The sequence below is a fragment of the Bombina bombina genome, chromosome 6 (assembly GCF_027579735.1).
Source record: "Bombina bombina isolate aBomBom1 chromosome 6, aBomBom1.pri, whole genome shotgun sequence".
Taxonomy (NCBI): domain Eukaryota; kingdom Metazoa; phylum Chordata; class Amphibia; order Anura; family Bombinatoridae; genus Bombina; species Bombina bombina.
In genome coordinates, this window is record NC_069504.1 from 271,797,462 (window position 1) to 271,824,102 (window position 26,641).

The following is a 26,641-nucleotide window of genomic DNA, read 5'->3' on the forward strand; positions in this document are numbered from 1 at the left end:
AACAGCAAAGGATCTTAGTTACTTCTGCTAAGATCATAGAAAACGCAGGCAGATTCTTCTTCTAAATACTGCCTGAGAAACAGTACACTCCGGTACCATTTAAAAACAACAAACTTTTGATTGAAGAAATAAACTAAGTGTAAAACACCACAGTCCTCTTACGACCTCCATCTTAGTTGAGAGTTGCAAGAGAATGACTGGATATGGCAGTGAGGGGAGGAGCTATATAGCAGCTCTGCTGTAGGTGATCCTCTTGCAACTTCCTGTTGGGAAGGAGAATATCCCACAAGTAATGGATGATCCGTGGACTGGATACACTTAACAAGAGAAAAAAAAGGTTTTGGTCCATGTCCATAATACTAAATTAAAAAAAAAATTGAATTTTTTTTAAATACACTGTCACTTTAAGAATTTTTAATACCACAGCCGCTTAACGTTATGCAATTTAAAAAAAATAAAAATAAACCAATCAATCCCCCTACACCTCAGACAGGCTGAGGTGCCTTACCGTAGCACTTACACAATTTGGCTGCCAGAAGTCTCTAAAACGATCGTATAGTAGATATACACTGAAATTCAATGACGCCGTTCCGCGAATATCCGACAGCAGAGAGAAGTCACATGACCATGGGCAGCAATGTGTTAGGAAACAAAGCAAGGACTATCTCACAACTTCCTAACTGCTTAAAAGCCACCACTGCTCTTTGCTTGCAGGGAAAAGTACCTGAAAAAGGAATTAATTTCTTCAGACACCAAACTTCACCTCCTCCATTGACAGAGGCAAATAGGCACTGGGGATTATGGGTAGGGGAGTGACACTTACCATCTTTGCTGTGGTGCTCTTTGCCTCCTTCTGCTGGCCAGGAGCGATATTCCCACTAGTAATTAAATTACGTCATGGACTCTCCATATCTTAGGAAAGCAAACAAAAATGTATGCTTAGCTGATAAATGTATTTCTTTCCAGACATGGAGTCCAAAATGTAATTCAAATTACTAGTGGGTTATTCAACTCCTGGCCAGCAGGAGGCGGCAAAGCTGTTAAGTAACTGCCTTACCCATAACTCCCAGTCATTCAGCCGAAGGAAATGGAAGAAAACACGATGGGTGAAAAGGTGCCACAAAAACACTGCCGAATTCTAATTAAGAGGGCGGGGTCGTGGACTCTCCATGTCTGGAAAAAAATAACTTTATCAGGTAAACCTAAATTTAGTTCTCTTTTCTATGACATGGAGAGTCCACAACGTCATTCCAATTACTAGTGGGAACCAATACCCAAGCTAGAGGACACGGAATGAACAGGGAAGAAAAAAGGCTGGAGAACCTAAATAGAAGGCACCACCGCTTGAAGAACCTTTCTCCCAAAAGAAGCTTCGGCCAAGGCAAAAAGTATCACATTTAGAAAAAAAGTATGCAGAGAGGACCATGTTGCCACCTTGCAAATCTGTTCCACTAGGGCTGTATCCTCGTCTTGGGCTTTCAAAACTGAAGCTTCTGTGGAATGAGCCATAATTCTCTCAGGAGGCTGCTGTCCCGCAGTCTCATGAGCCAAATGATTCAAACTCTCAACCACAGAGACAGTAGAAGTGGCCTTCTGACCCTTACGCTTTCCAGAGAAAACAACAAACAGGGCAGAAGATAGCCAGAAATCTTTAGTAGCTTGTAAGTAAAATTTTAAAGCCCGCACCACATCCAAGTTATGCAAGACGTTCCTTTTTAGAAGGATTAGGACAAGGAACAACAATTTCCTGATTGACGTTTCGATACTACCTTAAGGAGAAACCCCAATTTAGTACGAAGGACCGCCTTATCAGCATGAAAAATAAGGTAGGGGGAAATCACACTGCAGAGCTGAAAGCTCAGACACTCTGCGAGTGGAAGAAATGGCCACAAGAAACAAAACCTTCCAGGATAACAGTTTTGTATCAACAACATGCATAGGCTCAAACAGAGCCTGCTGTAAAACTTTAAGAACTAAATTAAGGCTCCATGGGGGAGCAACAGGTTTAAACACAGGCCTGATTCTAACCAAATCTGCCAGACATTTGTGCAAAAGGATAGATAATGCTGAAATCTGACCCTTTAGAAAACTGACCGATAAAACCTTAGTCCATCCTGAAGAAAAGACAAATTCAGGGGAATCCTCACCCGGCTCCAGTAGAAACCCTTAGATTCACACCAATAAAGATATATACGTCATATTTTATGGTAAATCTTGTAAGTAACCGGTTTTCACGCCTGAATCAAAGTTTCAATGACAGCTTCCAAAAAAAGACGTTTAGACCGAAATAGGGGTTCAATCTCCAAGCAGTTAGCTTCAGAAAAAAAATCTAGGTTTGGATGGAGGAAAGGACCCTGAAGGTCTTTCCTCTGAGGTAACCTCCGAGGTGGTAGAGATAACATCCGAACCAGATCCTGCGAGGCCATGCAAGAGCTATTAGAATCACCAATGCTCTCTTCCGCTTGATACGAGTGATGACTCATGGAAGGAGAGCTTCAAGATGGAGAGCCCAATTCCTGGGATGAAAGGTCTGTCTGCTCAGAAAATCTGCTTCCCAGTTATTAACTCCTGGAATGTGGATGGCAGATAGGAGACAATCGTGGGCTTCCACCCACTACAGAATTCAAGTCACCTCCTTCATGGCCAAGGAACTCTGAGTCCCTCCCTGGTGGTTAATGTAAGCCACTGAGGTGATGTCTGATTAAAATCTTATAAACTGGACCAACGACAGTTGAGTCAACGCTAATAGGGCATTGAAGATAGCTCTCAAACTCCAAGATGTTTATGGGAAGTGAGGACTCTTCCAGAGACCACAGGCCCTGAGCCTTTAGAGGTCCCCAAACAGCACCCCAGCCCGACTGGCTGGCGTCCGAAATCACAATTTCCCAGAAAGGTCTCAGAAAGCAAGTGCCCTGAGACAGATGTTCCAGTGAACACCCACCACGAGAGACTCTTGTCAGAGGGTGCAGATTTATCCTTAGAGTTGAATCCGAATGATCTCTGTTCCATTGATGGAGCATACAAAGCTGCAGCGGTCATAGATGGAACCGAGCTGAAGCAATGTCCATGGATGCCACCAACAGTCAAATCACCTCCATGCATTGGGCCACAGATGGACAAAAGGCAGACTGGGGAGAAAGGCAGGAAGCAAGAATCTGGTCTTTTATTACCTCAGTCAGAAAAATCTTCATGGACAGGGAATCTATTCTAGTCCCTAGGAAACACACTTTGGTAGATGGAACAAGAGAACTCTTCCAAATTCACCTTCCACCCATGAGAACGTAGAAAAGACAACAATCTCTGTATGAGATAGGGATAGTTGAAAAGATGACGCATGAACCAAGATGTCCTCTAGATAAGGCGCTACAGCAATTCCCTGGGATCTGACCACAGCCAAAGTGCCCCCAGAACCTTTGTGAATATTCTGGGAGCTGTGGCCAGAACAAATGGAAGTGCTTGTCCAGAAAGGCAAAACAGATACTGATGTTCCCTGTGAATGGGAACTTGAAGACTCTCGTCCTTCAGGTCTATGGTCATCATAAACTGACCTTCCTGTATCAAAGGAAGTAAAGAACGAATAGATTCATTCTTGAAAGACAGAAACCTGAGGAATTCGTTTACACTTGAGGTCTAAAATTGGTCGAAAAGTTCCCTCCTTTTTGGGAACCACAAATAGATTTGAGTAGAATCTTAGACCCTGTTCTGCTAGAGGGACAGGAACAATATCTCCCAGAGAATATAGGCATTTTACAGTTTAAGAAGACTTTCTTCCTTACTTGGCTTGAGGATAGTCTTGAAAAGAGAAATCTGCCCCTGGGAGGGCAAGACTTGAATCCCATTCTGTAATCCTGAGATACTATGTCCACCGCCCAAGGGTTTGGGACATTGCGTTTACAGGCTTGACAAAAAAGAGAAAGCCTGCCCCTCACTGGAATCGGGGGGCGTAACAGTCATGCTGATTTACAGCATGTTTGTGTTTCTTGCTTTGTTTTCCCTTATTCCAGGTCTGGTTGGATTTCCAAGAAGCTCTGGTTTAGATGAGAGATTTCCACCTGTAATCTATGAAATGATCTCTGCCAGACCAGGTCCAAACAGTCTTTCCCTTGTAAGGCAAAGCCAAAAGCTTGGCCTTAGAAGAGACATCGGCCGACCAAGATTTTAACCAGAGCCCTGCGAGCTAGGACCGTGAAGCTAGACAACTTGGCCCCCAGACGAATTATCTCCACTGTAGTTTCCTCTGAGATAATATCAGATAATGCATCACACCAATAAGATGCAGCTCCTGCAACTGTAGCAATACTGGCTGCTGGTTGCCACTGTAACCGTTGATGGACATACATATTTTTAATTAAGCCTCTAGCTTCTCCATTGGGTCCTTTAAAGAGCAACTATTCTCTATAGGAATTGTAGTTCTCTTAGCAAGAGTAGAAATAGCTCCTACTTTATTCGGACTCATAGCGCACTGTTCCTAGAGTCAGCTACAGGAAACTTCTTAAAAACAGGGGGAAAAGGAAGCCCTGGTTTATCTCATTCCTTAATAATTTAAGACATCTTCCTTGGTACCGGAAAAACCTCCTCAGAAGATGGGGACTCAGACTCTATCCAACTTTAGACGACTCTGAACCGGCGGTTGCTGTCAACCCCACAAAGTCTTCAAAGTAGCTAGAACCTCCTTCAATAGTAACCGGAGGTGCTCAAGCTAAAATCTAAAACTTCAGATTCTGAAGATTTTTCTGCTAAAGTGTCAGAGTCTGAGATCTCACCTTCAGAAGCTACTGAAGTATTCTTTTCATCAGACATTTGAGCAAGAGTGGCTAATGCAGTTCTAGACTCAGAAGCCTTAGCATCAGGCAAGTGTTTAGATGTTCTTACGTTTACCCAATTAAGGGAAAGCTGACAAAGCCGCTGTTACTGCAGAAGAAACCCGAGCAGCAAAATCCCCAGACAAATAAACACCCCCAGGTGGATGAGAGGACACAGACACAGTATGAGAAACAACTAAGGCTTGGGACGTTTGAAGAGAAAGCTGAGGAATGTCACGCACAGCATTAACCTGAGAGACATTAGGCTCAGAAGGGAGTAATTTGTCTTTACATTTTAAAGTCTTAGATAAATAAGAACAAAATTGCATAGGCAAAACCATTTGGGCTTCTAAACAAAGTAAACATTTATCCATGGAGCTGGACTGATCCTGTTCCAAGTCCATAGCTAACAATTACCACAAGTAAAAAAAGGCAATGAAAGAAAATTAAATGCTTTAAATTTTATTAAAGATCAAAAAAATCAAAACGAGGAAAGTAACTTTTAGACCAAAAAAATACCTCAGATTGCCTGAGGTTCCTACCGCCTAGATAATGTAATAGGAATGGAGTCCTGACTTGCTCAGCAATATGATCTGCTCGTAGACATTAAATGCAGCCTCCACTTGAATACTACTGCGTATCAGTCTGGTAGCAAAGGCACCACTCCGCTAAACCTGAAGTGCGGTCGTCACGTGACCGGACTGAAAATAAAGTGCGCAACATTTCTCCGCAGAGAAAAAAAGGCACCAGTTTAAAAATACTGTTAGTAAAAAAAAACGGCATTACCGTCTATTACCCAGAACAGGCAAACCGCAAGTAAAAGCACTGCTTGGCTCACAAGCCTTACCATCCCAAAGCCTAACACATGACTCACATCCCAGCCAATTCAGAGAACTCTGTTTCTTCAATCACATACTTCAAAAATTATGAATATATGTATCCCATAATGTGCCAATAAAAATGCCCCCATATGAATCCTCATAGTAATCCAGGATTATCATCTTCTGTTAGATAAAGGGGATCTGGAAGGGGATTAACCCCATAAGTGCTGCTATCCTTTGTTACATAGAAGGCAAATGCACTTACCTTCGATCCTACTGCATAAGAGATGCTGATCCTCAAGGTGTGGCAGGCACTAAGCTCCCTGTCATGCACCTGTAGGAAAAGAACAGAGTAACCAACTCTGGCTTTCCACAAAGTGGTAGCAAAGTGTTAAAAGTAAAGCAAAGGACTGCCTCGCCGCCTTTTAAACTGCTAAAAGCCACCACTACTCTTACTCAAGAGATTGACGTGGACACAGCTAAACCTCAATCCTTGCTTGCAGGGAAAAGTACCCATAAAAGGATTAAATTCTTCAGACACTAACTTTGCACAACCTCCATTGAAAGAGGCAAAGAGAATGACTGGGGATTATGGGTAATGTAGTTACACTTACCAGCTTTGCTGGGGTGCTCTTTGCCTCCTCCTGCTGGCCAGGAGTTTAACATCCCACTAGTAATTGGAATAACGTTGTTGACTCTCCATGTCATAGGAAAGATAGATGATCCCTTTATTACCCATTCCCTAGTTTTGCATAAACACAGTTATAGTAATACACTTTATCTCTGTGATTACCTTGTATCTAAGCTTCTGCAAACTTCCCCCTTATTTCAGTTCTTTTGACAGACCTAGGCAATAAAAGTAAAACAGGAAGTTGTAGGGGGATAATGGTCTAGAGCTATTTTTCAGGGTTTGGGCTAGATCCCTTAATTCCAGTGAAAGGGTCATCTTAATGCTTCAGTATACATAGACATTTTAGAGAACAGTTTGGGGAAGGCCTTTTCTTGTTGCAGCAGAACTGCTACTGTGCACAAAGCGAGGTCCAAGAGGACATGGTTTGGTGTAGATCACTGGTTTTTAAAACCGTCTTCAGGCCTCCCCAACGGTTCAGGTTTTCCAGATTACCTAGTGAGAGCAGGTAAAATAACCGTTTACTAATCAGCTGATTATTTCACCTGTGCTCCAGTTCAGATATCTACAAAATGTGGCCTGTTAGGGAGGCCTGAGGACAGTTTGAAAACCAAACTGTGTAGATGAACTAACATTGTTTTGCACTGTCCACCGTGTGTGTATTTGGCAAATATGCAGTTTTAAACGGCATTACATATATGTTGGGTGTTGTACAGCTTGGTGCTCCCATTTGTTGTATTTGATACTGTAGATGAACTAAAGTGGCCAGACTTTGTCAAACATTAGTTCCTGACCTCACAAGTGCTCTTTTGGCTGAATATTCGAATTCCCACAGACACTCCAAAATCTTGTCAAACACATTCACAGAAAAATAAAAGCTGTCATACCTGGAGGGGGGGGGGGGGGGGGCAACTACGTATTAATGCCCATGGTTTTGGAATGGGATATTCAACAAGCTCATATAGGTGTGATGGTCAAGTCCACAAACTTTTGGCCATAGTGTATATTTATTTATACACAAACATATCCATTTAACAATTTTTTGACCATACAGTGTGAACTTTTTATTAAGGTTAAAATAATGGAACGTACCTGCAGTCTTTGCCAGTTTATCATGCAGTTTATGCAACGTGTTCATTAAAAGATTTCTCCCATTTATCTAAAAGAAAAAAAAATATTTATTAAAAACACCCCACTAACAACCTTAATGGATGTGAAAATGTGTGCTCCAAAATGTCATGCGTTCCAAAATGTTCAACGTTTTAAATGTTTAGCTCCCTCTAATAGCAATCATTCAGTATAAACTGTAATAGCTTAATTATTGCATGAGTGAACAGTAAAAATAGATACTTTAGTCAACTTACATTACCCAGATTTACACTAGTCTTTAAAGTTAATGTGCCCAGTTTTTAAAAATAAAAACTATTAAAAATAGGGGCGCTTTCATTCATGAAACTTAACATTGCAGCAGGTGTTTTTTTTTTTTAAAATACTTTTATTTTTCTTTAGGAAACCCAGACCGGCGATACTCCGCCCGCTGCTTCTCTATTGATGACGAAACTGGCTTCCTCCAATCATTGAGTGGTCTCACAAGATGGACGCTCCGGGGTGCACGCCATGATTGGAGGAAGCCTGTTTTGTCATCGATATGCTAAGTACAGAAAAGCTGCGGTGGAGTATCGACAGTCTGTTTACTAAAGAAAAGGGTAAGAAGAAAAAAAAAAAAAAAACACCCACACACACCACACCTTCTGCAATGTAATGTTTAAATGAATGAAAGTGCCCCTGTTTTAAATAGTATTTTTCAAAACCGACCACTCATTCATTTAACTTAACATTCACTTTAAAGAGACATTGTCTAAAAAAAAAAAAAAAAAATTGTATCACCTCTGGATTTTATTAAGAAAAATACTTACGAGGGGGGCAGAGCCGGCCGTGGACGAACATGGCCGCAATCCTTTAGAGCTCCGGAGCAGCCAGACTCGGAGGACTGTATAAATGGGGTGATTTCCCATCTCCCGGCCACACAAAAGCACCATTTACAGCCATAAAGAAGGGGAGACACCGGACGTTGGTATATTAATAAATCGGCAGTAACCCGGCCAGCTGCATTCCATATCGGAAGCTCCGGCCCAGTGTATACATACCATGACTGAATGACGCAGCTAAAATACTTCACCCCTTCAAGAGTCACTAAACGCTGGATTAGTGCCACAACACAGACGGAGAGCTGTGAGTAGCCACCTATGGGATACCACCTTACACTTTTAAATTTGTAAGCCTTGCAGGATTTATTAAAGGGCTTCGGCCTAGGGGTATGGACCACGGCATTCACAGGGGTGAGGAACACAATAACGAGCCTCCCAGTCAAGGTCGATACTACAACCTTTAACAATACAAACCTCTCAATATATCTACTGTTCGGCCACTTCCACAGCCCATCAAAGGACATTAAAAGAGAGACAGCCAATATAACCTGCGTGCCAGGCCCACACTCACTTTAACACAGAGCAAGCTGCAGAATCAGTAACATGCAGTAACAAACACACAGGCCCTCTCACACAGCCAGCATGGCGGCCAGAAATAAAGCAAAAAGGGGACAAAGGCACCAAACCATTGGCATCGCAGGGAAATAAATTTAATGCTTTTTTTTTTTTTTTTTTTTAACCTTAGAGAGCTCTAATTCCTGCACAGAGGAGGTAATCCCACCAAGCACACCAGACAGGGCAGATGAAAACTCGCCCAGGCTAGAGAGCCAAACCTCAGTGGTTACAAAAGCAGACCTCAGTTTGTTACCCACAAAAGATGACCTCTCCAATATTATTAACCAAGTCAATAACACTATAAAGGAGGGGCTGGCTAATGTGAAACGAGAGGTTAATGTTTTGGGACACAGAGTATTACAACTGGAAGAACAGCTTGAAGAAACCTCTAAAACCTCTGATGACATGGCGATTGCACTTGAACAACAGAACTCTACCATCCTGCAATTGCAAGCCCAAGTTAAAGACCTAGACAACAGAGGCAGACGTCAGAACTTAAGGATTAGAGGAGTCCCTGAACAAATCCTACCCCCTCAAATATCATCATACTTGCAGAACTTATTTAAATACCTATTGGAATTGAAGGCAGATGAAAGCATTCCAATAGATAGAGCCCACAGGGCTCTCAGAGCCAAACCACCATCTTCTGCCCCACCCAGAGACATACTTTGTTGCCACAGATTTACTGACAAAGAAAGAATCTTGCAGGCTGCTCGTAAAAAGTCTCCAATCCGGTTCGGTGAAGATCCTATCCAGGTGTATGCGGATCTAAGCGCCCTAACATTAGCAAAACGCAAAGAAGCACGATTTTTGACCTTGCACCTAACTGATCTACATATCCAATACAGATGGGGTTCCCATTCGCTATCAAAGTGATGAAGGGGGACAAAACCTACATATACAGAGATGCTGAAGATTTGGAAGAATTCTGTCATCAATTGGACATACCCCAGCCCTCTGTACCATCACTAAAGGACAGTGGCAAATCCGACAGACAGCAAGCCAATCTCCCGCCCAGACCACAAAGGCCAGAGTGGACGACTGTCCCGAAGAAAAAAAAAAGAAACACTAACTTCTCAACATCAGGACTCAATAGATAACGTGACTGATCCACCCTGAAAGTTTTCAGGCCAAATGATTCCCATTTTGTTTAAAAGTGCACATGTGACAGGGTCGACCTGGCAATAGCGCCATAAACATGGGGCGGCTGTCCCCTCTCGTTTAACTGGATCATCCTAGAATGCACTGTAGCATTAGAGTTTGATATTTAACTTATATCCTAGTTGTCCCTGTTTCCCCTCCTTTTTTCACCCCCAAAATTAAAAAAAAAAAAAGTTAACATTAAGATAATCATGTCCTCCAGATCAGGCCCGGCCTAGTTAGCCCGGCCTAGTTATTGTTTACTAGCCCATTTCCCCCCACCAGATAGAGTTAGGCTATCGCCTCCCGAGTCCTCGAGTCGGTGATTGCCTGCTTGAGGCAAAGGGTGGTAGACATTGTTTTTTTTTATGTTATGCTGTATTGTTAACCTTGTTGTATCTCTAATCTTGTTCTTCTTTCCCGTCAGCTCAGCTCCCACCGTGGGGAATAGAACATACTACCCAACTGTTGTCTTTCTTCTATGTGCTCGCACCTCTTCTAATTCTTCGGCAAAAACATGCTTCATACCTACCCGACCGGCTACACCAGGTAAGACTCCTAATTTATATGTACCCACACCACCCAGATGACCAACCATAACTGACAAGACCCTAGTAGTTATATCACAGAATGTAAAAGGCCTCAATTCGCCCACTAAGCGTTTGATAGCATTGAAAGGCTTTGCTAAACAAACAGACTATTGTTTTCGTCCAAGAAACAGGACCTAAATTCTCATGAAAACACCACCCACTAAGCTACCTTAGCTCCCACCCAAACAAAAAGAAAAATGGGGTTGGCATCCTCATACATAAAGAACTTAAAGTTTAAGCTTACGAATCAAATAACGGACGCGGACGGTAGAATCCTAATTCTGATAGGCTCCCTCTTTAATAACCCAGTGACCATGGTGAACGTTTATGCTCCCAATTCTAATAAATCCACATTCTTCAATCGTCTGTTGAAACTAGTTTCAGATAAAAGGAGAGGGACATTAATATTGGGAGGGGACCTCAATACAGCACTTGACCAGAAGCTAGAAACGTCAACTAACACCAGGCAGACAAGGATTAAACCACCCAATGCAATATATAATTGCCTTTCACAGTTGGGGCTTATAGACATATGGAGAGTACAACGCCCTATTCAAAAGAATAACACTTTTTATTCCCATCCCTGGGTAGTTTATACAAGAATTGACTATATATTAATAGACAGAAACCACTTGTCACTAGTCAGGGACTCAAATAACCAGGCAACTTCCTGGTCAGACCACTCCCAGGTAGACATTGAACTGCGGTGGCCCAACCATCCTGTCACCCAGTTCGTGTGTAGAATGGACAATTCTCTCCTCCGGTCCCCACTCCCCAGTAAGTCAATAGCCAAATCCCTACAGGAATACTTCAGCCTTAACACTACCCCAGAGGTGAGCCCAAGCACAGTCTGGAATTCCCACAAAGCAGTACTAAGGGGGGGAATGCATTAAACACTCAGCTTTCAGGGAAAAAACATACAACAAAGAGACAGAGCTGCCAACGGCACAACTTTCCAAGCTAGAGATCCGCCACAAAAATACCCCATCAGATTCAGCCCTTTACAACTAACTGATGAAAGTTAGGCAAAATCTTAATAAAATCCTGATGAAAGAGGCCCAGAGGAAAGCCCTCAATATTAAAACTTTACGCATATGAAGGCAATAGAGCAGGTCCACTCCTAGCCAAAATGCTAAAGACCCAAACCAATAGCAATCAGATACACAAATTGGTGACCATGAATAATCAAAGCATATATGACAGTAAACAAATAGCAAACTGCCTAAGCCAATTCTATTCTAAGCTTTATAACTTAGATACCCCCAAAACACTTGAAAATCTCGAACACATGCAAACCTATATAGACAAAGCAGATGTGGCCAGACTAGAGAGAGACTTCACAGAGGAATGCATTGGAGGAACTAATAACCTTAACGGAGGTAATAAGAGCAATTCGTAGTCTGCCGACAGGGAAAGCACCTTGCCCTGACAGTTTCACTAATGCATATTATAAATCCTTTGCAAATACGTTAGCGCCGCACTAAACCAAATTATTTAACACACTTGACAAAGGCCACCTACTCTCCGCTGAAATGCTTAAGGCTCACATTACAGTGATTCCCAAACCCAATAAGGACCCCACAGACCCCAGTAGCTATAGACCCATCTCCCTCCTAAACACAGACATCAAGATCCTGGGCAAGATCCTATCTAACCGAATAAACAAAATCTTACACACTTTAATACACGCAGACCAGGTTGGTTTTGTCCCAGGGAGAGAGGCCAGGGACAACACAATCAGGGCGACCACACTTGCATGTTATGCTAAACAATACGAGATTCCATCAATCTTAATAACAACGGATGCAGAAAAAGCGTTCGATCGCATAAAAACATAATTTATGCTTACCTGATAAATTCCTTTCTTCTGTAGTGTGATCAGTCCACGGGTCATCATTACTTCTGGGATATTACTCCTCCCCAACAGGAAGTGCAAGAGGATTCACCCAGCAGAGCTGCATATAGCTCCTCCCCCCTACGTCACTCCCAGTCATTCGACCAAGGACCAACGAGAAAGGAAAAGCCAAGGGTGAAGTGGTGACTGGAGTATAAATTAAAAAATATTTACCTGCCTTAAAAACAGGGCGGGCCGTGGACTGATCACACTACAGAAGAAAGGAATTTATCAGGTAAGCATAAATTATGTTTTCTTCTGTTAAGTGTGATCAGTCCACGGGTCATCATTACTTCTGGGATACCAATACCAAAGCAAAAGTACACGGATGACGGGAGGGATAGGCAGGCTCTTTATACAGAAGGAACCACTGCCTGAAGAACCTGTCTCCCAAAAATAGCCTCCGATGAAGCAAAAGTGTCAAATTTGTAAAATTTGGAAAAAGTATGAAGCGAAGACCAAGTTGCAGCCTTGCAAATCTGTTCAACAGAGGCCTCATTCTTGAAGGCCCAAGTGGAAGCCACAGCTCTAGTAGAATGAGCTGTAATTCTTTCAGGAGGCTGCTGTCCAGCAGTCTCATAAGCTAAACGAATTATGCTACGAAGCCAAAAAGAAAGAGAGGTAGCGGAAGCTTTTTGACCTCTCCTCTGCCCAGAGTAAATGACAAACTGAGAAGACGTTTGTCGAAATTCCTTAGTTGCCTGTAAGTAAAATTTTAGAGCACGGACTACATCCAGGTTGTGCAGTAGACGTTCCTTCTTTGAAGAAGGATTTGGGCATAAAGAAGGAACAACAATCTCTTGATTGATATTCCTGTTAGTAACTACCTTAGGTAAGAACCCAGGTTTAGTACGCAGGACTACCTTATCCGAATGAAAAATCAAATAAGGAGAATCACAATGTAAGGCTGATAATTCAGAGACTCTTCGAGCCGAGGAAATAGCCATTAAAAATAGAACTTTCCAAGATAACAACTTTATATCAATGGAATGAAGGGGTTCAAACGGAACGCCCTGAAAAACATTAAGAACAAGGTTTAAACTCCATGGTGGAGCAACAGTTTTAAACACAGGCTTAATCCTGGTCAAAGCCTGACAAAAAGCCTGGACGTCAGGAACTTCTGACAGACGTTTGTGTAACAGAATGGACAGAGCTGAGATCTGTCCCTTTAATGAACTAGCAGATAAACCCTTTTCTAAACCTTCTTGTAGAAAAGACAATATCCTAGGAATCCTAACCTTACTCCAAGAGTAACCTTTGGATTCACACCAATATAGGTATTTACGCCATATCTTATGGTAAATCTTTCTGGTAACAGGTTTCCTAGCCTGTATTAAGGTATCAATAACTGACTCAGAAAACCCACGTCTTGATAAAATCAAGCGTTCAATTTCCAAGCAGTCAGCTTCAGAGAAGTTAGATTTTGATGTTTGAAGGGACCCTGTATCAGAAGGTCCTGTTTCAGAGGTAGAGACCAAGGTGGACAGGATGACATGTCCACCAGGTCTGCATACCAAGTCCTGCGTGGCCACGCAGGTGCTATTAGAATCACTGATGCTCTCTCTTGTTTGATTCTGGCAATCAATCGCGGAAGCAACGGGAAGGGTGGAAACACGTAAGCCATCCTGAAGTCCCAAGGTGCTGTCAGAGCATCTATCAGGACTGCTCCTGGATCCCTGGATCTGGACCCGTAACGAGGAAGCTTGGCGTTCTGTCGAGACGCCATGAGATCTATCTCTGGTTTGCCCCAACGTCGAAGTATTTGGGCAAAGACCTCCGGATGAAGTTCCCACTCCCCCGGATGAAAAGTCTGACGACTTAAGAAATCCGCCTCCCAGTTCTCCACTCCCGGGATGTGGATTGCTGACAGGTGGCAAGAGTGAGACTCTGCCCAGAGAATTATCTTTGATACTTCCATCATAGCTAGGGAGCTTCTTGTCCCTCCCTGATGGTTGATGTAAGCTACAGTCGTGATGTTGTCCGACTGAAACCTGATGAACCCCCGAGTTGTCAACTGGGGCCAAGCCAGGAGGGCATTGAGAACTGCTCTCAATTCCAGAATGTTTATTGGCAGGAGACTCTCCTCCTGACTCCATTGTCCCTGAGCCTTCAGAGAATTCCAGACGGCACCCCAACCTAGAAGGCTGGCGTCTGTTGTTACAATTGTCCAGTCTGGTCTGCTGAATGGCATCCCCCTGGACAGATGTGGCCGAGAAAGCCACCATAGAAGAGAATTTCTGGTCTCTTGATCCAGATTCAGAGAAGGGGATAAGTCTGAGTAATCCCCATTCCACTGACTTAGCATGCACAGTTGCAGTGGTCTGAGGTTTAAGCGTGCAAAGGGTACTATGTCCATTGCCGCTACCATTAAGCCGATTCCCTCCATGCATTGAGCCACTGACGGGTGTTGAATGGAATGAAGGGTGCGGCAAGCACTTTGAAGTCTTGTTAGCCTGTCCTCTGTCAGGTAAATCTTCATTTCTACAGAATCTATAAGAGTCCCCAGGAAGGGAACTCTTGTGAGTGGAACGAGTGAACTTTTCTTTTCGTTCACCTTCCATCCATGTGAACTTAGAAATGCCAGCACTAACTCTGTATGAGACTTGGCAGTTTGAAAGCTTGAATCAGAATGTCGTCTAGGTATGGAGCTACCGAGATTCCCCGCGGTCTTAGTACCGCCAGAAGAGCACCCAGAACCTTTGTGAAGATTCTTGGAGCTGTAGCCAATCCGAATGGAAGAGCCACAAACTGGTAATGCCTGTCTAGGAAGGCAAACCTTAGGTACCGATAATGATCTTTGTGAATCGGTATGTGAAGGTAAGTATCTTTTAAATCTACAGTGGTCATGTACTGACCCTCTTGGATCATAGGTAAAATTGTCCGAATAGTCTCCATCTTGAACGATGGAACTCTTAGGAATTTGTTTAGGATCTTTAAGTCCAGGATTGGTCTGAAAGTTCCCTCTTTTTTGGGAACCACAAACAGATTTGAGTAAAACCCCTGTCCCTGTTCCGATCGTGGAACTGGATGGATTACTCCCATTAACAAGAGCTCTTGTACGCAGCGTAGAAACGCCTCTTTCTTTGTCTGGATTGTTGACAATCTTGACAGATGAAATCTCTCTCTTGGAGGAGAGTATTTGAAGTCCAGAAGGTATCCCTGAGATATTATTCTCTAGCGCCCAGGGATCCTGAACATCTCTTGCCCAAGCCTGGGCGAAGAGAGAAAGTCTGCCCCCCACTAGATCCGATCCCGGATCGGGGGCCCTCAATTCATGCTGTTTTAGGGGCAGCAGCAGGTTTCCTAGTCTGCTTGCCCTTGTTCCAGGACTGGTTAGGTTTCCAGCCTTGTCTGTAGCGAGCAACAGCTCCTTCCTGTTTTGGTGCAGAGGAAGTTGATGCTGCTCCAGCTTTGAAATTACGAAAGGAACGAAAATTAGACTGTCTAGTCTTGGCTTTGTCCTGAGGCAGGGCATGGCCTTTACCTCCTGTAATGTCAGCGATAATCTCTTTCAACCCGGGCCCGAATAAGGTCTGCCCTTTGAAAGGTATATTAAGCAATTTAGACTTAGAAGTAACATCAGCTGACCAGGATTTTAGCCACAGCGCCCTGCGTGCCTGAATGGCGAATCCTGAATTCTTCGCCGTAAGTTTAGTAAGATGTACTACGGCCTCCGAAATGAATGAATTAGCTAGTTTAAGGACTCTAAGCCTGTCCGTAATGTCGTCCAGAGTAGCTGAACCAATGTTCTCTTCCAGAGACTCAATCCAGAATGCCGCTGCAGCCGTGACAGGCGCAATGCATGCAAGGGGTTGCAATATAAAACCTTGTTGAACAAACATTTTCTTAAGGTAACCCTCTAACTTTTTATCCATTGGATCTGAAAAAGCACAGCTATCCTCCACCGGGATAGTGGTACGCTTAGCTAAGGTAGAAACTGCTCCCTCCACCTTAGGGACCGTTTGCCATAAGTCCCTTGTGGTGGCGTCTATTGGAAACATTTTTCTAAATATCGGAGGGGGTGAGAACGGCACACCGGGTCTATCCCACTCCTTAGTAACAATTTCAGTAAGTCTCTTAGGTATAGGAAAAACCTCAGTACTCGTCGGTACCGCAAAATATTTATCCAACCTACACATTTTCTCTGGTATTGCAACTGTGTTACAATCATTCAGAGCCGCTAACACCTCCCCTAGTAATACACGGAGGTTTTCCAGTTTAAATTTAAAATTTGAAATATCTGAATCCAGTCTGTTTGGATCAGAACCGTCACCCACAGAATGAAGTTCTCCGTCCTCATGTTCTGCCACCTGTGACGCAGTGTCTGACATGGCCCTAATATTATCAGCGCACTCTGTTCTCACCCCAGAGTGATCACGCTTACCTCTTAGTTCTGGTAATTTAGCCAAAACCTCAGTCATAACAGTAGCCATATCCTGTAATGTGATTTGTAATGGCCGCCCAGATGTACTCGGCGCTACAATATCACGCACCTCCCTCTGAGCGGGAGATGTAGGTACTGACACGTGAGGCGAGTTAGTCGGCATAACTCTCCCCTCGTTGTTTGGTGAAATTTGTTCAATTTGTACAGATTGACTTTTATTTAAAGTAGCATCAATACAGTTAGAACATAAATTTCTATTGGGCTCCACTTTGGCATTGCAACAAATGACACAGGTATCATCCTCTGAATCAGACATGTTTAACACACTAGCAAATAAACTTGCAACTTGGAAATACAATTCAATTAGAATAATATTAAAACGTACTGTGCCTTTAAGAAGCACAGAAGATCTATGACAGTTGAAAATTAATAAATTGAAACAGTTATAGCCTCAATCCTTGTAAACAACACAACTTTAGCAAAGGTTTAATCCCATTAGCAAAGATAACAAATTCTGAAAGCAGGAAACAAAATTACAGAATAAACGTTTTTTATCTCAGTCAAACTATAATTCTCACAGCTCTGCTGAGAGAAATTACCTCCCTCAAAATAAGTTTTGAAGACCCCTGAGCTCTGTAGAGATGAACCGGATCATGCAGGGAATACAATGAGTTGCTGACTGAAATATTTGATGCAGTAAAAGCGCCAAAAAAACGGGCCCTCCCCCTCACACACAGCAGTGAGGGAGAACAGAAACTGTCAGAAAAACAGATTAAGTAACTGCCAAGTGGAAAAATAGTGCCCAAACATTTATTCACTCAGTACCTCAGTAAATGAAAACGATTTTACATTCCAGCAAAAACGTTAAACATAATCTCTAGTTATTAAACAGCTTTATGTATTTCTTACAGTGTAATTCTAGTGAAGTACCATTCCCCAGAATACTGAAGTGTAAAGTATACATACATGACATATCGGTATGGCAGGATTTTCTCATCAATTCCATTGTCAGAAAATAAAAACTGCTACATACCTCTATGCAGATTCATCTGCCCGCTGTCCCCTGATCTGAAGTTTACCTCTCCTCAGATGGCCGAGAAACAGCAATATGATCTTAACTACTCCGGCTAAAATCATAACAAAAACTCTGGTAGATTCTTCTTCAAACTCTGCCAGAGAGATAATAACACACTCCGGTGCTATTTTAAAATAACAAACTTTTGATTGAAGATATAAAACTAAGTATAATCACCATAGTCCTCTCACACATCCTATCTAGTCGTTGGGTGCAAGAGAATGACTGGGAGTGACGTAGGGGGGAGGAGCTATATGCAGCTCTGCTGGGTGAATCCTCTTGCACTTCCTGTTGGGGAGGAGTAATATCCCAGAAGTAATGATGACCCGTGGACTGATCACACTTAACAGAAGAAACACAATTTATGCTTACCTGATAAATGTATTTCTCTTGTGGTGTATCCAGTCCACGGATCATCCATTACTTGTGGGATATTCTCATTCCCAACAGGAAGTTGCAAGAGGACACCCACAGCAGAGCTGTAATATAGCTCCTCCCCTAACTGTCATAGCCAGTCATTCGACCGAAAACAAGCCGAGAAAGGAGGAACCATAGGGTGTAGTGGTTACTGTAGTTTAAATTTAAAAATTACCTGCCTTAAAATGACAGGGCGGGCCGTGGACTGGATACACCACAAGAGAAATAAATTTATCAGGTAAGCATAAATTGTGTTTTCTCTTGTAAGGTGTATCCAGTCCACGGATCATCCATTACTAGTGGGATACCAATACCAAAGCTTAAGTACACGGATGAAGGGAGGGACAAGGCAGGAACCACTGCCTGTAAAACCTCTCTCCCAAATATAGCCTCCGAAGAAGCCAAAAGTATCAAAATTTGTAAAATTTTGAAAAAAGTATGAAGCGAAGACCAAGTCGCCGCCTTGCAAATCTGTTCAACAGAAGCCTCATTTTTAAAGGCCCAAGTGGAAGCCACAGCTATAGTGGAATGAGCTGTAATCCTTTCAGGAGGCTGCTGTCCAGCGGATTAAGCTTCTTAGCCAAAAAGAAAAAAAGAGAGGTTGCCAAAGCCTTTTGACCTCTCCTCTGTCCAGAGTAGACAACAAACAAAGCAGATGTTTGACGAAAATCTTTAGTAGCTTGTAAGTAAAACTTTAAAGCACAGACCACGTCCAGATTGTGTAACACAAGGATGGAACCACAATCTCTTGATTGATATTCTTGTTGGATACCACCTTAGGTAAGAACCCAGGTTTGGTACGCAGGACTACCTTATCCATATGAAAAATCAGAGAAGGAGAATCACATTGTAAGGCAGATAGCTCAGAGACTCTACGAGCCGAGGAAATAGCTACAAAAAAAAAAAAAAAAAAAAAAAGGACTTTCCAAGATAAAAGTTTGATATCTATGGAATGAAGGGGTTCAAACGGAACTCCTTGAAGAGCCTTAAGAACCAAGTTAAAGCTCCATGGTGGAGCAACAGGTTTAAACACAGGCTTGATTCAAACTAAAGCCTGACAAAATGCCTGAACGTCTGGAACATCTGCCAGACGCTAGTGCAAAAGAATAGACAGAGCAAAAATCTGTCCCTTTAAGAAACTAGCTGACAATCCTCTTTCCAAACCTTCTTGGAGAAAAGATAAAATCCTAGGAATCCTGACCTTACTCCATGAGTAACCCTTGGATTCACACCAATAAAGATATCTACGCCATACCTTATGGTAAATTTTCCTGGTGACAGGCTTTCGTGCCTGTATTAAGGTATCAATAACCGACTCGGAGAAGCCACGCTTTGATAAAATCAAGCATTCAATCTCCAGGCAGTCAGCCTCATAGAAATTAGATTTGGATGGTTGAAAGGACCCTGAAGTAGAAGGTCCTGTCTCAGAGGCAGAGACCATGGTGGAAAGGATGACATGTCCACTAGATCTGCATACCAGGTCCTGCGTGGCCACGCAGGTGCTATCAGAATCACTGATGCTCTCTGCTGCTTGATCTTGGCAATCAGTCGAGGGAGCAGAGGAAACGGTGGAAACACATAAGCCAGGTTGAAAGACCAGGGCGCTGCTAGAGTATCTATCAGTGTTGCCTTGGGATCCCTGGACCTGGATCCGTAACAAGGAAGCTTGGCGTTCTGGCGAGACGCCATGAGATCCAGTTCTGGTTTGCCCCAACAGAGAATCAGTTGTGCAAATACCTCCGGATGGAGTTCCCACTCTCCCGGATGAAAAGTCTGACGACTTAGAAAATCCGCCTCCCAGTGCTCTACACCTGGGATATGGATAGCTTATAGGTGGCAAGAGTGAATCTCTGCCCAGTGAATTGTTTTTGAAACTTCTAACATCTCTAGGGAACTTCTTGTTCCCCCTCAATGGTTGATGTAAGCTACAGTCGTGATGTTGACTGACTGAAATCTGATGTACCTCAGAGTTGCTAACTGAGGCCAAACCTGAAGAGCCTTGAATATCGCTCTTAGTTCCAGAATATTTATTGGAAGGAGAGACTCCTCCTGAGTCCACGATCCCTGAGCCTTCAGGGAGTTCCAGACTGCACCCCAACCTAGAAGGCTGGCATTTGTTGTTACAATAGTCCAATCTGGCCTGCGAAGGTCATACCTTTGGACAGATGGACCCGAGATAGCCACCAGGGAAGAGGATCCCTGGTCTCTTGGTCCAGATTCAGTTGAGGGGCCAAATCTGTGTAATCCCCGCTCCACTGACTGAGCCTGCATAGTTGCAGCGGTCTGAGATGTAAGCGTGCAAACGGCACTATGTCCATTGCCGCTACCATTAAGCCGATTACTTCCATACACTGAGCCACCAAAGGGCGCGGAATGGAATGAAGAACCAGACAGGAATATAGAAGCTTTGATAACCTGGACTCCATCAAGTAAATTTTCATTTCTACAGAATCTATCAGAGTCCCTAGAAAGGAAACTCTTGTGAGTGTCGATAGAGAACTCTTTTCCTCGTTCACTTTCCACCCATGCGACCTCAGAAATGCCAGTACTACGTCCGTATGAGACTTGGCAATTTGGAAGTTTGACGTCTGTATCAGGATGTCGTCTAAATAAGGGGCTACTGCTATGCCCAGCGGCCTTAGGACAGCCAAAAGCGACCCTAGAACCTTTGTAAAGATTCTTGGGGCTGTAGCTAATCCAAAGGGAAGAGCTACAACTGGTAATGCCTGTCTTGAAAGGCAAACCTGAGAACCCGAAGATGACCTTTGTGTATCGGAATGTGAAGATAAGCATCCTTTAGATCCACTGTAGTCATATATTGACCCTCCTCGATCAGTGGTAGGATGGTACGAATAGTTTCCATCTTGAACGACGGAACTTTGAGGAATTTGTTTAAGATCTTTAGATCCAAAATCGATCTGAAGGTTCCCTCTTTTTTGGGAACCACAAACAGATTTGAGTAAAAACCCTGTTCCTCCTTTGGAACTGGATGGATCACTCCCATAACTAGGAGGTCTCGTACACAGTGTAAGAATGCCTCACCCTTTATGTGGTTTGCAGATAATTGTGAAAGGTGAAATCTCCCTTTTGGGGGGGAAGCTTTGAAGTCCAGAAGATATCCCTGGGATATAATTTCCAACGCTTAGGGATCCTGAACATCTCTTGCCCACGATTGGGCGAAGAGTGAAAGTCTGCCCCCTACTAGATCCGTTACCGGATAGGGGGTCGTTCCTTCATGCTGTTTTAGAGGCAGCAGCAGGCTTTTTTACCTGCTTACCTTTTTTCCAGGTCTGGTTTGGTCTCCAGACCGTCTTGGATTGAGCAAAAGTTCCCTCTTGTTTATTATTAGAGGAAGTTGATGCCGCACCTGCCTTGAAGTTTCGAAAGGCACGAAAATTAGACTGTTTGGCCCTAGATTTGGACCTGTCCTGAGGAAGGACACAACCTTTTCCTCCCGTGATATCAGCAATAATCTCCTTCAAACCAGGCCCGAATAGGGTCTGCCCCTTGAAGGGAATGTTAAGTAGCTTAGATTTTAAAGTCACGTCAGCTGACCAAGATTTAAGCCATAGCGCTCTGCATCGCAAAACCAGAATTCTTAGCCGTTAGTTTAGTCAAATGAACAATGGCATCAGAATAAAAGAATTGGCTAGCTTAAGTGCTCTAAGTTTGCCAAGTATGTCATCCAATGGAGTCTCTACCTGTAAAGCCTCTTCCAGAGACTCAAACCAGTACGCCGCAGCAGCAGTGACAGGGGCAATGCATGCAATGGGCTGTAGGATAAAACCTTGTTGAATAAATATTTTCTTAAAGGATTACTCTGTTATAATTTTTAAGCTAAACAACTAACAAATTAAAGTTAATAAACATTAATTAAAACCTACTGACCTATATTTTCTCCAAAACGAAGTTTCATAACATTCTAAAAGTTATAGATTTTATTCACCGATGATGTCACGTTATCCTGCCCACTATTTTCAGCACTGCATGTTCAAAATACTTAAACCAATAACTTTGTGTTTAAAGCGCCATTTTGAAACCTAGGTATTGTAAACGGATTGGTAAAGAGCAAAGGATACATTCGGAGTGGGTTTGGAAAACAATTAAATTTGCAGACAAGATTTCTGATATACGGTAGAGATATGTTAATGAAATGCTATTGATAAAAAGCGTATTTGGGGTAGTTAGTTAGTAACAGGCATAGAAAATATTTACTTACAGTGGCCCTTTAAGGTAACTTAATTTTTTATCCATTGGCTCTAAAAAAAGCATAACTGTCCTCGACAGGGATAGTAGTACGCTTTGCTAGAGTAGAAACTGCTCCCTCCACCTTAGGGACTGTCTGCCATAAGTCCCGTGTGGTGGCGTCTATTGGAAAACATTTTTCTAAAAATAGGAGGGGAAGAGAACGGCACACCTGGTCTATCCCATTCCTTATTAATAATTTCTGTAAACCTTTTAGGTATTGGAAAAACATCAGTACACACCGGCACTGCAAAGCATTTATCCAGTCTACAAAATTTCTCTGGCACTGCAATGGTATCACAGTCATTCAGAGCAGCTAAAACCTCCCTAAGTAACACGCGGAGGTGTTCAAGCTTAAATTTAAATGTAGAAATATTAGAATCCGGTATCTTTCCTGAGTCATTAACATCACCCACTGACTGAAGCTCTCCTTCCTCAGCTTCTGCATATTGTGAGGCAGTATCAGACATGGTTCTTAAAGCGTCAGTATGCTCTGCATTTTGTCTCACCCCAGAGCTATCTCGCTAACCTCTAAGTTCAGGTAGTCTGGCTAATACCGCTGACAGTGTATTATCCATGACTGCCGCCATGTCTTGTAAAGTAAACGCTATGGGCGCCCTAGATGTACTTGGCGCCATTTGAGCGTGAGTCCCTTGGGCGGGAGTCAAAGGGTCTTCATATGGGGGAAAACCAAACCCAGAATCCACAAAGACACCATGTATAGGGCATATGAGAATGGGGGACTCTGCCTACCCTGTTTAGCTGGCTACCAAGACGCAATAACTTTACAGAGGTTGATAGACTGGCACAGATCCAGAGACTCCAAAGCATGGGTCGCCATCGACTCACATGTTCTCAGAGTCCCAGACGTGGGAGCCTTAAGCTGGGTTCCCAAAGACCTTAGGCCACCTCAATGCACGACTATAGCGACCTATTGAGAGATATTTGAGTCTTGGGACTCAATAGTACAACGGAGGAAACATACTTCTGGTACTCGTTCCCCTCTATTCCCAATACCCATTAACGCCGAATTGACGGGCGGACTAGATAAGGGCCAGCAGAGAAAAAACGGAATGGAGCTATACCACCCCACTAAAAGAATTCACCAAGCAGGGGAGACTTAAGAGGCGAGAAGACTTGGGGACGGTAGCAGGAAGCAGGTACACAAACTGGCTCAAGTACTCACAGCTAGACCACTTCATTGCCACCTCCCCACATAAACTAGACTTCCTCAGGGAACTCCATTTGAAAGACATTGCATTACATTGGGCACGGCGAGACACTCCCTTTCATTAGCCATTAAAATATTACAAGCAGACCACAAGCTCCAACTCCCCTCATACACAAAAATGGCAGCAAGACTTTGAGTTAGCAATTTCAAAAGAATAGCACAAAATTTTCACACAAACCAAAAGAGTTAAACTTTATTGTATTGATGAGGTGGTACCTCACACCCTCAAGGTTACACTCAATCTACCCTAACGCGTCGGACAGATGCTAGAAGGGATGCAATGACAGGGGAGGCTACCTTCATATGTGGTGGACATGTGACAAAATACTCTCTTTCTGGCGTAGGGTAGACACCTTCGAGCCTTGCTGTCTAGCGACCTATCCCTTACGCCTCGCATAGCACTACTTAATGACCTCCCAAACCTCTCCTGCAAACTTAGACTTACTCTTCTACAGATAGGGGTGACAGGAGCCAAGGCCTTGATAGCCCGTCATTGGAAAACCTCTTACACGACAAGTATCACTGACTGGTCCGATAAAATAGCCGATCTGCTGACACTGGAAGAATATGGCTATACTAAAAGGAAAAAAAATTGAATTTCCTCGCCGAGGTTCGATTTTTATGGGAAAAATGCCCCCTACAGAATTAGGAGACAGAAATGTTGAACACCTACCGACTTCCCAAGCACCCCCCCCCCCCACTACACATCGTCTTACATAGCATCACAACATAACCGGGGACAGGCTGACATCAGGACAGTGGACACCAATAACATTAAACCACATCTCCTCACGATACCCTCTGGTGATGGCGGTCCCTTGACGTACTATTGCCCCACACGCAACTAGTAGAACCCAGACACCCTGACCTCCATAAACCGGACACATTCCAGAGTCATTCCGGCACAGTGGGAGCCCATAAGCAGAGCTGACCTCCTTTCTCTTCTTCTCTTTCTTCCCTTTCCCTTCTCTCCTACCCTTCATCCCACTTTTCGTCTTTCTTATCTACCTTTATTCCTCATTTTTCATTGTTACGGTTATTGTACTGTGTCATAAAGATTGCAGACTCTTACGATTGTTCCCCTTATGCTCCATATCATATTACTGACGTTTGCAAATGATTTTTGATAAAGTGTTGTACAATAACAGGTTGTATACTTATGACAAATATAAATAAAACTCTTAAAAAAAAAAAAAAAAAAAAAAAAAAAAAAAATGTATACTTACAGCAAAACTGTCCTGATCGTCTTGATTTCTTACTGCAAAAAGGGGAGGGCGGAGGAGAGAGAGAGAGAGAGAGAGAGAAAGTATTAAAGTACCATTGAATACAGTAGAATTGTATAGCCAACAAATGCACAATACAAAGCCAATGCAAACAGACTGGATGCTGTATGACTGATGAAAGTTTACTTTTGTGATCATCAATGTGAACAGCAGCACTGCAATATACTTGAAGGAACATTGAAGTCAAAACACTTCATTGAGTCACACTAGGTTTTTATCTATGTTATGCTTTGAATTGTGAAAGTTACATTTTGATCTCCATGTCAAATGCCCAGGACCTCTTTAAACCGGCACAAGAGCTGGATAAAATATAAGCCGATATTAAAGTGATGGTAAACCTTTATTGCCAACTCTTAACCATTGCAGTGATCATATAAAATAAGTTTAATTCAGCAAGTTCGCAATATGGTGCCAACAAATGCTTAAAAATCATACCCTTGCTCCGGCTGTTCCGTGTGTGTGTGTGTGTGTACATATATATAATTTTTTAGCAGCATCCAAAAGAAACTTTCTGATCAGCATTAACAGAAAAGAAATATATCTATAAAATCCTTATTTCAGAGCTGCGCATACGCAAAATTCTAAAAGGATTGCCGTCTTCTGTGTGCAGCTAGTCGCTCAAGTAGTAAACAATTGCAGGATTCATTTTTTACATGGAACGGATGACTTGCGGAAAGCGCATTGCAGCCTAAGTAAGAGAGAGTGTGTGTGGTGACGCTGTACGTCACGGAAGATAAAAAGCAGGAAGAACATATAACAGGTACAAATAACATTTATAATGGAGTTTAAAAATTATAAAAATATGCGGTTTTGATGCTCACTACATATGGGGTTCACTAATGTGTTTGAAATAACGAAAATTTATCAACACTTTTTTCAAATATTTGTTGCACAATAGAAATTTAATCGATTTCTGTTAAATGCTGAAAACAATATTTTGCTTTGGATAGCTTAAGTAATACTTAAACAAAAGAGTATTAATCTGCCCCCATCCAGCTGGTAAAATTTTCTGTGGAGAACTAAATTAAAAGTATCAGATGTAGATTGAAGTCTACATATTTCTTCTGCTCCTGTTTGTGTAATCTTTCTTTGCATATGCAGGGAATGGGAGGTGTCTGCTATTCTGGCTTTCCCAGCCCCTTTCACTGGGTGTCTCAGCCTTACCTCATCACTGCTAAATTGAAAGCTTTTAAGTAAATTTTTAAAATGTTTTATGCTGGATTAGATCAATATCTGTGCATATTCTTTTTTATAGTAGTGTCTATTACATGCCGTTATATGAAAATTGGTGTACACTGTCCTTTTAACCCCTTTGCTACCATGGAATTTCAGTGAAAAACTTGCCTAAAATACCAAAGAATTTTTAGCATTTTTGCTATCGCTCTATTTAAATAACGCCTTTTTTTTTTTTACCTATCAAAACGAATATTTTGGTATTTTTCATGTTACTGTTTCACTGCCAAATGCAATCATATTGAAGCATTTACAGACACATTTTGCTTTGTGGCCTCTCTATGGAATGCAAGACCACCACAATTTTTACACAAGTGCAAGGGGTATTTAACCCCTTAATGACAGAGGACTTACC

General features: G+C 42.7%; 1 protein-coding gene across 1 annotated transcript in view; it reads right to left on the minus strand.

Moving 5' to 3' along the window:
• LEMD3 (LEM domain containing 3) overlaps positions 1 to 26,641 on the minus strand; it is a 109,013-nt gene that overhangs the window by 60,705 nt on the left and 21,667 nt on the right. Inside the window, exons 2-3 of the mRNA XM_053719223.1 lie at positions 24,997 to 25,028; positions 7,344 to 7,410 (exon numbers count right to left, since the gene is read on the minus strand). Of these exons, the coding sequence (XP_053575198.1) occupies positions 7,344 to 7,410; positions 24,997 to 25,028 (99 nt within the window). The remainder of the gene's footprint in view (positions 1 to 7,343; positions 7,411 to 24,996; positions 25,029 to 26,641) is intronic.